At 44.6% G+C, this 13,685-nt stretch overlaps 1 protein-coding gene across 4 annotated transcripts in view; it reads left to right on the top strand.

Moving 5' to 3' along the window:
- LOC129853570 (vinexin-like) overlaps positions 1-6,292 on the top strand; it is a 52,502-nt gene extending 46,210 nt beyond the window's left edge. For all 4 annotated transcript variants that reach the window (XM_055919744.1, XM_055919741.1, XM_055919742.1 and 1 more), the window contains 6 exons: positions 1,011-1,057; positions 1,347-1,461; positions 1,556-1,681; positions 3,494-4,080; positions 4,219-4,325; positions 4,507-6,292. In XM_055919744.1, the coding sequence (XP_055775719.1) occupies positions 1,011-1,057; positions 1,347-1,461; positions 1,556-1,681; positions 3,494-4,080; positions 4,219-4,325; positions 4,507-4,568 (1,044 nt within the window). In that variant the 3' untranslated portion in view covers positions 4,569-6,292. The remainder of the gene's footprint in view (positions 1-1,010; positions 1,058-1,346; positions 1,462-1,555; positions 1,682-3,493; positions 4,081-4,218; positions 4,326-4,506) is intronic.
- The last annotated feature ends 7,393 nt before the right edge of the window (positions 6,293-13,685 follow it).

Below are 13,685 nucleotides of genomic sequence, written 5' to 3'. Positions count from 1 at the left end.
TGCAATTCCTCACTCCAGAGAATGTGTTTCTACTGCTCCAGAGTCCAATGGCAGCGAGCTTTACACAACTGTAGCCGACAGTTGGCATTGCACATGGTGATCTTAGGCTTGTGTGCGGCTCCTTGGCCACGGCAACCCACTTCATGAAGCTCCTGACAAACAGTGATTGTGCTGACGTTGCTTCCAGAGGCAGTTTGGAATTCAGTAGTGAGTGTTGCAACAGAGGACAGGCAATTCTTACTTGCTTCAGTACTCGGAGGTCCCATTCTGTGAGCTTGTGTGGCCTACCACTTCGCGACTGAGCCGTTGTTGCTCCTAGAGGTTTACACTTCACAATAACAGCACTTACAGTTGACGGGGCTTTAGCAGGGCAGAAATTTTACAAACTGACTTATTGGAAAGGTGGCATCCTATGACAGTGCCTTGTTGAAAGCCACTGAGCTCTTCAGCATGGGCCAGTCTACTGCCAATGTTTGTCTATGGAGATTGCATGGCCAACTTTTATACACTTGTCAGCAACGGGACTGGCTGAAATTGCTGAATTGACTAATTTGAAGGGGTATCCACATACTTATTATAATTATAATTATAGCAGGCCAGGAGTCTGCTCTCTGAGCTGAGTTGTTTTGAGGCTGAGCTGGACTCGGACATCCAGGGCCATTTCATTTTTTCCCCCTTTCATTTTTACCTTTTATTTAACTAGGCAAGTCAGTTAAGAACAAATTCTTATTTTCAATGACGGCCTAGGAACAGTGGGTTAACTGCCTTGTTCAGGGGCAGAACAACAGATTTTTACCTTGTCAGCTTGGGGATTCGATCTGGCAACCTTTCAGTTACAAGGCCAACACTCTAACCACTAGGTCACTTGCCACCATGTAGTGTATTGTTTTATTTTCTGTTAGCTGATCTTGCTATAACTATCAGCAACTGCAAGGAGAAAGATGCCTGTGCCCTTGTGAAAAGCAAACTTCCTTTCAATCTTGCTGATAAACTGTTTTGTGTTTATGTAGATGAAAGCAGCACGAGCCAAGTTCACTTTCCAGGCTCAGTCACCCAAGTGAGTTATAATGCCTACCGATCGCCTGCAAACCATTTGCTCTCTCACACATCTGTTGAACAATATTGTCAGTAAAAAGAAGCACACACTGTAATTATATCACATTTAGGGCGGCCAAATGTAATTGTACTAAACCATTTTTCTCAGCAAGCCCAATAACGTAAATGTTAATACAGAGTTACTAGAAACAAACCCTTGTAACAGAGGATTACAAAAAAGCAGACCTCTTCCTTTAAACTAATGGATGTCCATCGTGCCATAGTTTGACCTTTTTTTCTCTTCTTCCTAGGGAACTGTCTCTACAGAAGGGGGACATAGTTTACATCCACAGGCAGGTAGACACCAACTGGTTTGAAGGAGAGCATCATGGGAGAGCCGGTATCTTCCCCACAACCTATGTGGAGGTTGGTGTGCATCCATCTAACTTCTGAGCATGGATCATATATGAGGTGCTCCACATGTCATTCTGAGCCTCACCCATCTCATTTCTGCCCCCAGATTGTTCCTCCTACAGAGAAGCCCACACCCATCAAGTCTCCAACCATCCAGGTGCTGGACTATGGAGAGGCAGTGGCTCTGTTCTCCTTCAATGCAGACCTGCCTGTTGAGCTGTCCTTCCGCAAAGTGAGCATCCTACTATGTACTCTTTAGGACGTTGATTCTCATTTACAATCTTTAATCATTTCCAGTATTGTACCTATACCGTATTTCTCACATTGCATGGGTTAAATTCACAGAGATACCCTGCAACATTGACACAGAGTTTCCCCTACAAAACCACTTCCCCAGCAGTGGTGGAAAGGGTAGTGGTTCCCATAGACTTCCAGTCAACGAGCCAACGATTATCCATTTAAAAGCGCGTCTCTGCAGAAATATACAGTGTCTTTGGAAAGTATTCAGACCCCTTGACTTTTCCACATTTTGTTACGTTACAGCCTTATTCTAAAATTTATATTTTTTTCTCAACAATCTACACATAATACCCAATAATGACAAAGAGAAAACAGATTTTCTGAAATTTTGCACCCCCCAAAAAATGGACTTTCAGTGTTTACTTCAGACCCTTTGCTACGAGACTTGAAGTTGAGCAAAGGCCCATCCTGTTGTCATTGATTCTACAACTTGATTGGAGTCCACCTGTGGTAAATTCAATTGATTGGACATGATTTGGAAAGGCACACACCTGTCTATATAAGGTCCCAGTTGGCACTGCATGTCAGGGAAAGAAAACAAGGTATGAGGTCGAAGGAGTTGTCCGTAGAGCTCCGAGACAGGATTGTGTCCAGGCACAGTCGGGGAGGGAGATGACCAGGGAGATGACCAAGAACCCGATGGTCACTCTGACAGAGCTCCAGAGTTTCTCTGTGGAGATGGGAGAACCTTCCAGAAAGACAACCATCTCTGCAGCACAACCCCAATCAGGCCTTTATGATAGGGTGGCCAGACGGAAGCCACTCCTCAGTAAAATGCACATGACAGCCCGCTTGGAGTTTGCCAAAGGACACCTAAAGACTCTCAGACCATCAGAAACAAGATTCTCTGGTCTGATGAAACCAAGATTGAAATCTTTAGCCTGAATGCCAAGCGTCACATCTGGAGGAAACCTTGCACCATCCCCACAGTGAAGCATGGTGGTGGCAGCATCATGCTGTGGGGATGTTTTTCAGCAGCAGGGACTGGGAGACTAGTCAGGATCGAGGGAAAGATGAACGGAGCAATGTAGAGAGATCCTTGACGAAAACCTGCCCTGGAGGACTCAGGACCTCTGACTGGGGCGAAGGGTCACCTTCCAACCTTCCACCTTCCAACGACCCTAAACAGACAGCCAAGGCAATGCAGGAGTGGCTTTGGGACAAGTCTCTGAATGTCCTTGAGTGGCCCAGCCAGAGCCTGGACTTGAAGCCGATCGAACATCTCTGGAGAGACCTAAAAATACCTGTGCAGCAATGCTCCCCATCAAACCTGGCAGAGCTTGAGAAGATCTGCAGAGAAGAATGTGAGAAATACCCCAAATACAGGTGTGCCAATCTTGTAGCGTCATACCCAAGAAGACTTGCGGCTGTAACCGCTGCCAGGGGTGCTTCAACAAAGTACTGAGTAAAGGGTCTGAATACTTATGTAAACCTGCTTTTGCTTTGTCATTATGCAATATTGTGTGTAGATTGATGAGGGAAAAATACAATTTAATACATTTTAGAATAAGGCTGTAAGGTAACAAAATGTGGAAATCATCAACGGGTCTGAATACTTTTCGAAGGCACTGTATATACAGTATGCAAAACATTATAACATATTTCGTGCAGCAGTGGCAACAGTTTAGCAGCGGTAGGCCACCACTACTAAATTGATAAAGGGGAAACATTGGATGACTACTGTACCTGATATCTGAATGATACTTATGTCATGAACCATATCTGTGCTCCCCTCTTGTCTAAGGGCGAGGTGATCTGTGTGACCAGGCGTGTGGATGACAGGTGGCTGGAGGGCCGGATCCCAGGGACCAGCCGGAGTGGCATCTTCCCCACCAACTACGTCCAGGTTAACAAGTTACCCCGCACCAAATCATCCTCTGATGACTACCCTGCATGCCCCATGTCACCCACATCCCCAGAGCCAATGAGTCCAGGACGCCCTCTACACTCACCTTGTTCGCCTTTGACCCGCTCGCCTCTGAGTCTGACCCCCTTGTCCCGCAGCCCCGAACCAGGATATCCCCCCCTGAAGCCGTCCTCACCCATACCCCATGGGACTGTAGCTTCCCATTCACGTTCATCCCCCCAGCCCACACTATCCAAAAAAGCACCCAATCCCTGGCCACACCCCGCTTCTGGGCCTGCATTCCCCACCACCCAGAACAACCACTGGGGAGGAGCACACCCGGCTTTGCACAACTCCATTGGCAGAGCTGTTTCACCATCCAATCAGATATCACCATCTGCCCACAGGGGAGGAGCAGCCCCGACCAATATCCCCAAACCACAAACGACCAACAATGCTGGCTCAACAGTGATGCAGCACCAACCGTGAGTAAAAAATTGTAATCGATCAAAATGTGATTTTATACTACGTGATTGAGGTACTGTCCCTCATTCTTCATTGCCACAGTCTATTACCTTGCCCAAAATCAAATCCAAAACCCTGGCCTGTGCTCTCTCACTCAGATACAAAGCAGTTTACAACTACAAACCACAGAACAAAGATGAGCTGGAACTGAGAGAGGGGGACATAGTACAAGTGATGGAGAAGTGTGATGATGGCTGGTTTGTAGGTAAGGGATTTACACAAACCTTACATTCAGAAGACAAATGAAGTGCGCCCTCTATTGGGCATCACATGACATTACAAGTATGACTTTAGATGACTGGGTTTAATTTTCATACAGTATTTGTAAAGTGTACAGTATGAGAGAACAACTTTTTGGTTTATTATGTGCTCTGCTCTTTCCTTAGGTATGTCAAAAAGGACACATGCCTTTGGGACTTTCCCAGGGAACTATGTGACACCAGTGTAACTGCTTCACTCTGCCTGTCCACTTCACAACCACTTGGGTGCTGGACATATTTAGACCAGCTTGCTTTAACCAGCACATCAAATCACTCCAGCAGTCATATGATCAACCCCTGACCCCAACACTCCCTGTCCTCCCCCTTTCACCAACCTGGTTAAGTCAGGTCTGCATGTTCACGTCAGCCAGTGACCACAGCTGTTGGCCAGTGTGGCGATGGAGGCAGGAAGACCGTGTTGTTTTGACACCTCACCCCCAGCATGTGTGTTTCATCACTGAATAGACTTGGAGTTTTCACAGACACTGTTTGATTCGGATAGAATGAATGCTGATGATGATACTGTTCCAGGTGTAAAGAAATAACTTTGTCCTCATTGACTACAATCATTTATTATGGCGACAACTCAAATGACATTCCTCCAGTACATTTAAGCTACTGCTTTTATACAGCAATGGACCTCCTGCTATCCTCTTACGGAGTGTTCTCCTTAGCACGCACCTGCTCCTCTTTCTGTCACCCAAGTGCCATCACAGACGCAAATGCCAGAGAATATCATTAATCTGATGTTCTCTATAGCGTAATGACAGCATGAATGTTGCCTTTGAAATGTCTTCCTCCACTTTGATTTCAGATCTATAAAAACGTCCTGTGTGTCCAAGGCTCCACCACAACACTGATATGACCGTCCAATATTCATGAAGTGATCACTTACTCTATTATTTTGAACAATGCCATAAAATATTTGTTACTTGGTTCTGTTAAAAACAATTGTTAAAGCCTGTATAAGTACTGTATGCAGCAGAGCAAACAATGTATTCATGTCCTTCAGTGTGTTATTGTTAGCTACTTACGTATTTAATGAAGCACACAGGTAATGATTCAGCCATTTGTGCAGTTTGTATTTCTGTTGAGAACAGGAAGTGTTGAGTGTCAAAGTGGAAGTTGAATAAAATGGAAGAGAAGAGGAGGTATTTTTATAAAATCTGTAGACATAACCCTCAAATGAATGCCACATGGAAAGTCTTGACAAAACAGAAGTGGAGCTACAGGGAAAGTCTTGACAAAACAAAGTGGAGCTACATGGAAAGTATTGACAAAACAGAAGTGGAGCTACATCAATTGTATCAATTCAGTGGAACCTCTGCCATTTTTAGGCCATGACCCATGAGATAACAAAAAGAGATGCCTCAATTTGCTTCACTTTGGAGCACAGATCTTTTCTAAAACAAGAATCCTACAACTTCAAACCCACAATGGTGTTCAAACATTTCAGAAGGACAGAACAGTAAAATGGACCCATAGATTGATTCCTAGGCCTACTGTACATTTGATTTGGTAGTTCATTTCCACTGAAAACTGTTTCTATAATCTGCCGCTTTGCAAATTAACAAACTTGCTTTTACCTATAAATTAAAAGAGCTAATCGGATGTGTGCATACAGTACAAGTGTAACCAATGGAAAATATAATATGGTAAGCAATTAAGCAGTCCTTTCATTTATGAACTTTTACAAACCCCTATTATGATGTTGCCAACTGCAATATTGCTCTGCTTTGTTCATTCTTACCATTGTAAAACTGCAACATACTTTTTCTAGCAACAAAATGTACAGGGTTTTAACTATGTATCAGATAAATATAATATATTTCCTTTAATACCAAGCAATTTTCATTAACTATGATACACACTATATAGTTCAAATAAACCATACAGAATGATGATAAAACTGTTTTGATGTGTAACTCAAATTGATTCCCAAGATGTTTGACATTAGTGAAGTAGCGTAACTTAGGCCTACCTCTATTTAGTTCATAAACTCAGGATGGTGTGGAAGCTCATAACTGGAGGACTATCATAGAGATAGATAGACAGCTAGAGGACCCTAGCTGGATATAACCCGTTTTAGCATGGACATTGCCATTGAGGGCTTCCACCATTTTAAAGTAGTCAACTAGGTGGGGATTCCTATGGGCTGGGAACAATCAGCCAGTGATCAGAGCATTGTGTTCTTCAAATTGTGTTGCCTATGGTTTGTCAATGGCTTTAAGCTATATCACCGCCATCTAGTGGTTACAATACATGAATGACACACAAGTTTAGATTCAGGACGCCATAAAGGCACAGATACAAAGATGAGTCCTCTATCTCTATGAGGACTTTCTATTTTATTGCAAAGTGTGTCCAAAGAGGAAGAGGTGAGAGGGTTTACTCTGCCCAAGATCTGTCCACATTAAGCAGATCATTCATTATTAATCAAGAGAGGTGTTTTTGTATGGGGGGCAATGAGAGAGTGTCAAATCTAGTCAAGATAAAAATGAATTGCTATTTTGATACGTGAGACTTATTTGATATAATATACGTTTTGAAATGGTTAGGTTGCTAGGGGTGTATTGATGTGTGTGATGCACATTACATCCTGGCAACGTTGAGAAAAAATACTTTATATCGTTGTCTCTGTTGAAATTCGAGACGGTCTATCCATATTCATTAGGCTAGCATAACATCTCACTCTCCATTGAATACATGCGGTTGACATTAACACCCCTAATAGAATATTGAAAAATTTATTCAATCAACGAGATGTATCCATCAATCCAAACGAAGGAACAGGCAGGACTTTGACAGCCCACCGTTTCGCTCTGTGGACAACGAATCCCATTGTTGGGATGGAGACACAAGCATCTCGCCATTATATCCAGTATCTCTGGTGTGATGATGAGCCCAGAGGCGCACTTGACTATCGCACCATTTCCTCTTCTCGCGTTGTGAAAGACAGTTGGACATTCTCTGATAAAATGTGTAGAATACTTTATGCCCTACACTGAAAACACTGAGTGTTTTACATTTGAGTTATTTTGCAGACACTCTTATCTAGAGCGACTTTTTTTCATATTTGTTCATACTGCTCAGTGGTGGGAAACACACCCACAACCCTGCCGTTGCAAGTGCCATGTGCTACCAGCTGAGCCACACGGGGTTTGCAGCCTTTGTTGCCATTAATGTCCATTAGTTGATTAAGCCTACATGCATTAATTGCAAATGCTGTTTGCAGTGGTGATTTTGCATGTAATCACCACTGCATGTAATCACCATTGCATGTACATTGTTGGGGCAAACCACAAAAAAATGTTTTTAGATGCATGCCAGCAAAGCCACTATACAACACTAAACAATACATTAATTGCACTATAACGGTGACAAACGGTGCCCACAGGGCCTAGATAAAGCTCTCCCAAAAGCAGAGCTTTCTTTTCAGCACCATGGAGTGAATCCTTACAGTAACACTGCCACACCTGGCTATCATCAGAGTCTTGTGTGGCAGCGAAACAGTTCATTCAGCCTCATTTACTGCCTTTTAAAAAACATAGCTGATATGGCTGACTTGCTCAAACAAATGTTGTTTCGCTGACAATTGAGATGTACAAACTATGGCATAAGGGAACAACAAGCGAATAAGAGGCCATCCGTAATTTCGACAGAAATGAGCGAGCTACGATGGACGTAGTCAATATAACTATTTGCTCAGCACTTTGAAACGTACAGCGACAGCGATATTGAAAATATCAGTGAAGACACCTGCCCGGAGCACATGTCCTGGTAATCCGTCTGGCCCCGCAGCCTTGTGTGTGTTGACCTGTTTAAAGGTTGAGAAAAATTGAGAGCATCCTGTCAGGTGGTACCACCGCCTGGTACGGCATCTGCACTGCCCGCAACCGCAGGGCTCTCCAGAGGGTGGTGCAGTCTGCCCAAAGGATCACTGTAGGTGCAAACTACCTTCCTTCCAGGACAACAACCACCCGAGCCACTGCCTGTTCACCCCGCTATCATCCAGAAGGCGAGGTCAGTACAGGTGCATCAAAGCTGGGACCGAGAGACTGAAAAACAGCTTTTATCTCAAGGCCATCAGACTGTTAAATAGCCATCACTAGCACATTAGAGGCTGCTGCCTAAATACATAGACTTGAAATCACCTGCCACTAACAATGGAACACTAGACACTTTAATTATATATATTTTTTTACATATATTGCATTACTCATCTCATATGTATATACTGTTTTCTCTTCTACTGTATTTTAGTCTAAGCCGCTCCGACATTGCTCGTCCAAATATTTATACATTCTTAATTCCATTCTATACTTTAGATGTGCGTGTATTGTGTGCATTTTTTTAAATTCTCATTTTTAATATATATATATATATGTATATCTTTTTTAACCTTTATTTAACTTGGCAAGTCAGTTAAGAACAAATTCTTATTTACAATGACGGCCTACCCCGGCCAAACCTGGACGACACTGGGCCAATTGTGCGCCGCCCTGTGGGACAAATCACAGCCAGATGTGATACAGCCGAACCAGGGACTGTAGTGACGCCTCCTGCACTGAGATGCAGTGCCTTAGACAGCTGCGCCACTCGGGAGTATTGTGTGTATTGTTGTGGAATTGTTAGATATTATTGCACTGTTGGAGCTAGAAACACAAGCATTTCGCTACACCCGCAATAACATCTGCTAAACATGTGTATGTGACCAATACAACTCTTGCAGTTAGTCACTGATTCCTTCCAAACCTCTCATTGATGAATTTATTGTGTAATGTTTAGTGTACTAGGGGGTAACTAGGGGGTAACTAGCACCATGGGGTAACTGCCTCCCCCCCTCTGTAATTCATATTAAGACCACAAGATGTCACCAAATTATTTCCCCAACACTTTTCCTGGCTGCCACTGCTCTTGCTCAACAAAACATTTCCTATGTGTTATCACAACTTTTGGAAATATTTCAACAACGATTATGTGGTTAATTGATCCAATTTTTTGAAATTTTGAAAATACATTCCAGTGAAATATTTTTTTTATATATACAAGTAGGCAAGCTTTAAGATAAAGATAAAGATAAATAATCCACTTGTAAAATAGTAATATTTTGGATGAGTGTAATGGGGCAACCCACTTACTGCCTGCTGGGGGCTAGTTGCCTCTTTATGGTTGTGAATGTGTTTCTACCTGTCATTTAGACAATGACTAGCCCAGTTAGCGCTAGTTTATGCTAACTTGCTAGCTAGCAAATTCACTAACAGTAAATGCTAGCATAAGTTGCTAGGAGTGCTAGCTAGCAACCTTAACTACCAGATCGTCTGATGTAAAATACATTAAAAAGATAATGTAACTTAATTGCAGTTGTAAATGTTTCCACTAGTGACTGACAGCTTTAGAGTTAATGTGACTTCATATCCTTTTAGCTGTTTTACGCAGCATTTTATGTCATATAGCTAGATAGCTTGCTACGTTTTTAAGAGAGAGCTTTTCAATTGGCATCTCTCCCCGTTTTCAGTCACAGGTGGGGACTGGATTAGGTGTGAGCAGTGTAGGAGGTGGGCTCATGAGTTGTGCTCCAATTTTACTGGGGACAACTTTATTTGTGACCTAATGTACAAATTAGAATTGTGCAATAGCAGAGCATAAGAAAGTTGCCACATCAATGTTGCACTGAATTAATTAGTTAAGTTATTGTTATTAAATGTTATATTATAAAGTTAATGTTATTAGTTCAATTCCATTTCAATATTATATTCCAATGAATATATTTTTTGATGATAAGAAAATATCTATTGAACATCTTTTGCTGCTGAATGTCATTTTAAAGACTGATGGAATTTAAAATATTGTATTATATATTATATATACAGTACCAGTCAAAAGTTTGGACACACCTACTCATTCAAGGGTCTTTCTTTATTTTTACTATTTTCTACAATGTAGAATAATAGTGAAGACATCAACACTATGAAATAACACATATGGAATCATGTAGTAACTAATAAAAGTGTTAAACTAATCAAAATATATTTTATATTTGAGATTCTTCAAAGTAGCCACCCTTTGCCTTGATGACAGCTTTACACACTCTTGGTATTCTCTCAACCAGCTTCACCTGGAATGTTTTTCCAACAGTCTTGAAGGAGTACTCACATATGCTGAGCACTTGTTGGCTGCTTTTCCTTTACTCTGCAGTCCAACTCATCCCAAACCATCTCAATTGGGTTGAGGTTGGGTGATTGTGGAGTAATTTATAAACGTTGTGTAGGCACAAAAGGCGTATGCCACTTTCTAAGCAAACTTTGGGATATATAAAATACAAACTTGACGGGAGAATGTGCGGTCCTCCATGGACACGTTGACCCATACGTGTGCACATAACCTGGGGAAATGAGAAACTGCGACTCTGATGGCAGAAGATGAAACTCGAGAAACGCTTTGAAATTGATACCATTGTGTATGGTATCAAATATGTTGTACAGTTTAATCAGGAATCATATGTAAATGGATCTGTAATTATTAAACAATACTTGCTGTAACGACAGATTTCCTCCTCTTCGTCTGAAGAGGTGTAGTAGCAGGGATCGGACCAAAACGCAGCGTGGTAAGTGTTCATGTTTTAATAGAAACAACTGAACATGACACAATACAAAATAACAAAGAGAATCTAACCGAAAACAGTCCCGTGTGGCACAAACACTGACACAGGAAACAAACACCCACAAACCAACAGTGAAAACAGGCTACCTAAATATGGTTCCCAATCAGAGACAATGAAAAACACCTGCCTCTGATTGAGAACCATATCAGGCCAAATGACAAACCTAAACATAGAAACACAGAACATAGACTGCCCACCCCAACTCACGCCCTGACCATACTAACTAAAGACAAAACAAAGGAAAATAAAGGAAATAAGGTCAGAAACGTGACACTTGCATGTTATGACATTTATTCTCATAAATAATAAGGTGAACAGTAAGACAATTTACGTTTAAACTGATGCCATTTTCGATGCCTCAGTTGGGCAGATACGCGTGCACAGTTTCATATATTGTTATCACTTGTTCGTTGCGCAGAACTGTCAATGTGATAATGGCCCTGTCATTGTCAGTTACAATCAGGGTAATTACCACACTTGAAGGTGTACGCAATTGGGTAGCTTGGACAATCAAATGGATGGGTATAAAAAGGCATGCAATTACAATGAGTAATGACGCACAATGGTTGCTTTGGCACTGTTGGAATATTTGAATGGAAGAATTCAGAGAGAGCGAATTTTCAGAGACCAGCAAGATTTACTGGCCAATGATGAGGAGTGACTTATGAGCCAGTTCCAATTACCAAGAGCTGTTCTTTTGGATCTCTGTGTTGTAGTGGGCCCAGCTTTACAGAGAAGCACCCACAGAAACCAAGCAGTGCTTGTCCCACTTCAACTCCTTGGCAACCTCGTTAATAGCGTCAATGTGTTTGCAGGACTGCATCTGTGAGGACACGGCCACTGGAGGGTTGTGACGCACAAGGTGCAGTGGAGACACCAGGGCTGAGCGCACTCAGCTCCTGCTCAGCTGCAGCACCACCGCCCTGGTGGAACACTCAGCTCCTGCTCAGCTGCAGCACCACCGCCCCAGTGGAACACTCAGCTCCTGCTCAGCTGCAGCACCACCGACCCAGTGGAACACTCAGCTCCTGCTCAGCTGCAGCACCACCGCCCCAGTGGAACACTCAGCTCCTGCTCAGCTGCAGCACCACCGCCCTGGTGGAACACTCAGCTCCTGCTCAGCTGCAGCACCACCGCCCCAGTGGAACACTCAGCTCCTGCTCAGCTGCAGCACCACCGACCCAGTGGAACACTCAGCCCCTGCTCAGCTGCAGCACCACCGACCCAGTGGAACACTCAGCTCCTGCTCAGCTGCAGCACCACCGCCCCAGTGGAACACTCAGCTCCTGCTCAGCTGCAGCACCACCGCCCCAGTGGAACACTCAGCTCCTGCTCAGCTGCAGCACCACCGACCCAGTGGAACACTCAGCCCCTGCTCAGCTGCAGCACCACCGACCCAGTGGAACACTCAGCTCCTGCTCAGCTGCAGCACCACCGCCCCAGTGGAACACTCAGCTCCTGCTCAGCTGCAGCACCACCGCCCCAGTGGAACACTCAGCTCCTGCTCAGCTGCAGCACCACCGACCCAGTGGAACACTCAGCTCCTGCTCAGCTGCAGCACCACCGCCCCAGTGGAACACTCAGCTCCTGCTCAGCTGCAGCACCACCGACCCAGTGGAACACTCAGCTCCTGCTCAACTGCAGCACCACCGCCCCAGTGGAACACTCAGCTCCTGCTCAGCTGCAGCACCACCGCCCCAGTGGAACACTCAGCTCCTGCTCAGCTGCAGCACCACCGACCCAGTGGAACACTCAGCCCCTGCTCAGCTGCAGCACCACCGACCCAGTGGAACACTCAGCTCCTGCTCAGCTGCAGCACCACCGACCCAGTGGAACACTCAGCTCCTGCTCAGCTGCAGCACCACCGACCCAGTGGAACACTCAGCCCCTGCTCAGCTGCAGCACCACCGACCCAGTGGAACACTCAGCTCCTGCTCAGCTGCAGCACCACCGACCCAGTGGAACACTCAGCTCCTGCTCAGCTGCAGCACCACCGACCCAGTGGAACACTCAGCTCCTGCTCAGCTGCAGCACCACCGACCCAGTGGAACACTCAGCCCCTGCTCAGCTGCAGCACCACCGACCCAGTGGAACACTCAGCTCCTGCTCAGCTGCAGCACCACCGACCCAGTGGAACACTCAGCTCCTGCTCAGCTGCAGCACCACCGCCCCAGTGGAACACTCAGCTCCTGCTCAGCTGCAGCACCACCGCCCCAGTGGAACACTCAGCTCCTGCTCAGCTGCAGCACCACCGCCCCAGTGGAACACTCAGCTCCTGCTCAGCTGCAGCACCACCGACCCCGCTGGAACATGCAGTGACTAAAAACAATAGAAAATGTCAATTGTTTGTACATGTTTAAACAACTTGAATGCATTTGGTTTACTCTTTTCTGACGAGGGAATACTAATTACATACTTGGATCATCCCGTGTGTCTTGCATGTCCGTGTCCCCCTCCACCTCCATCGCTACTCCACTCAGGAGGGATTCCCCTATAACACTGGTAAGCTCCGGTATCCCCTTTCCCCCGCCCGTGGCACAAACACTTTGTCTGTGTAAGGCTATGTGCCTTTTGGCCTCCACTTTTATGTCGGACCACGTCTTCTTTTTTTTCTGAGAGGGTCCGACCTTCTGAGCCAGCA

Source organism: Salvelinus fontinalis, chromosome 4 (genome assembly GCF_029448725.1).
Source record: "Salvelinus fontinalis isolate EN_2023a chromosome 4, ASM2944872v1, whole genome shotgun sequence".
Classification (NCBI taxonomy): domain Eukaryota; kingdom Metazoa; phylum Chordata; class Actinopteri; order Salmoniformes; family Salmonidae; genus Salvelinus; species Salvelinus fontinalis.
This window is presented reverse-complemented; position numbering and strand designations above follow the sequence as displayed.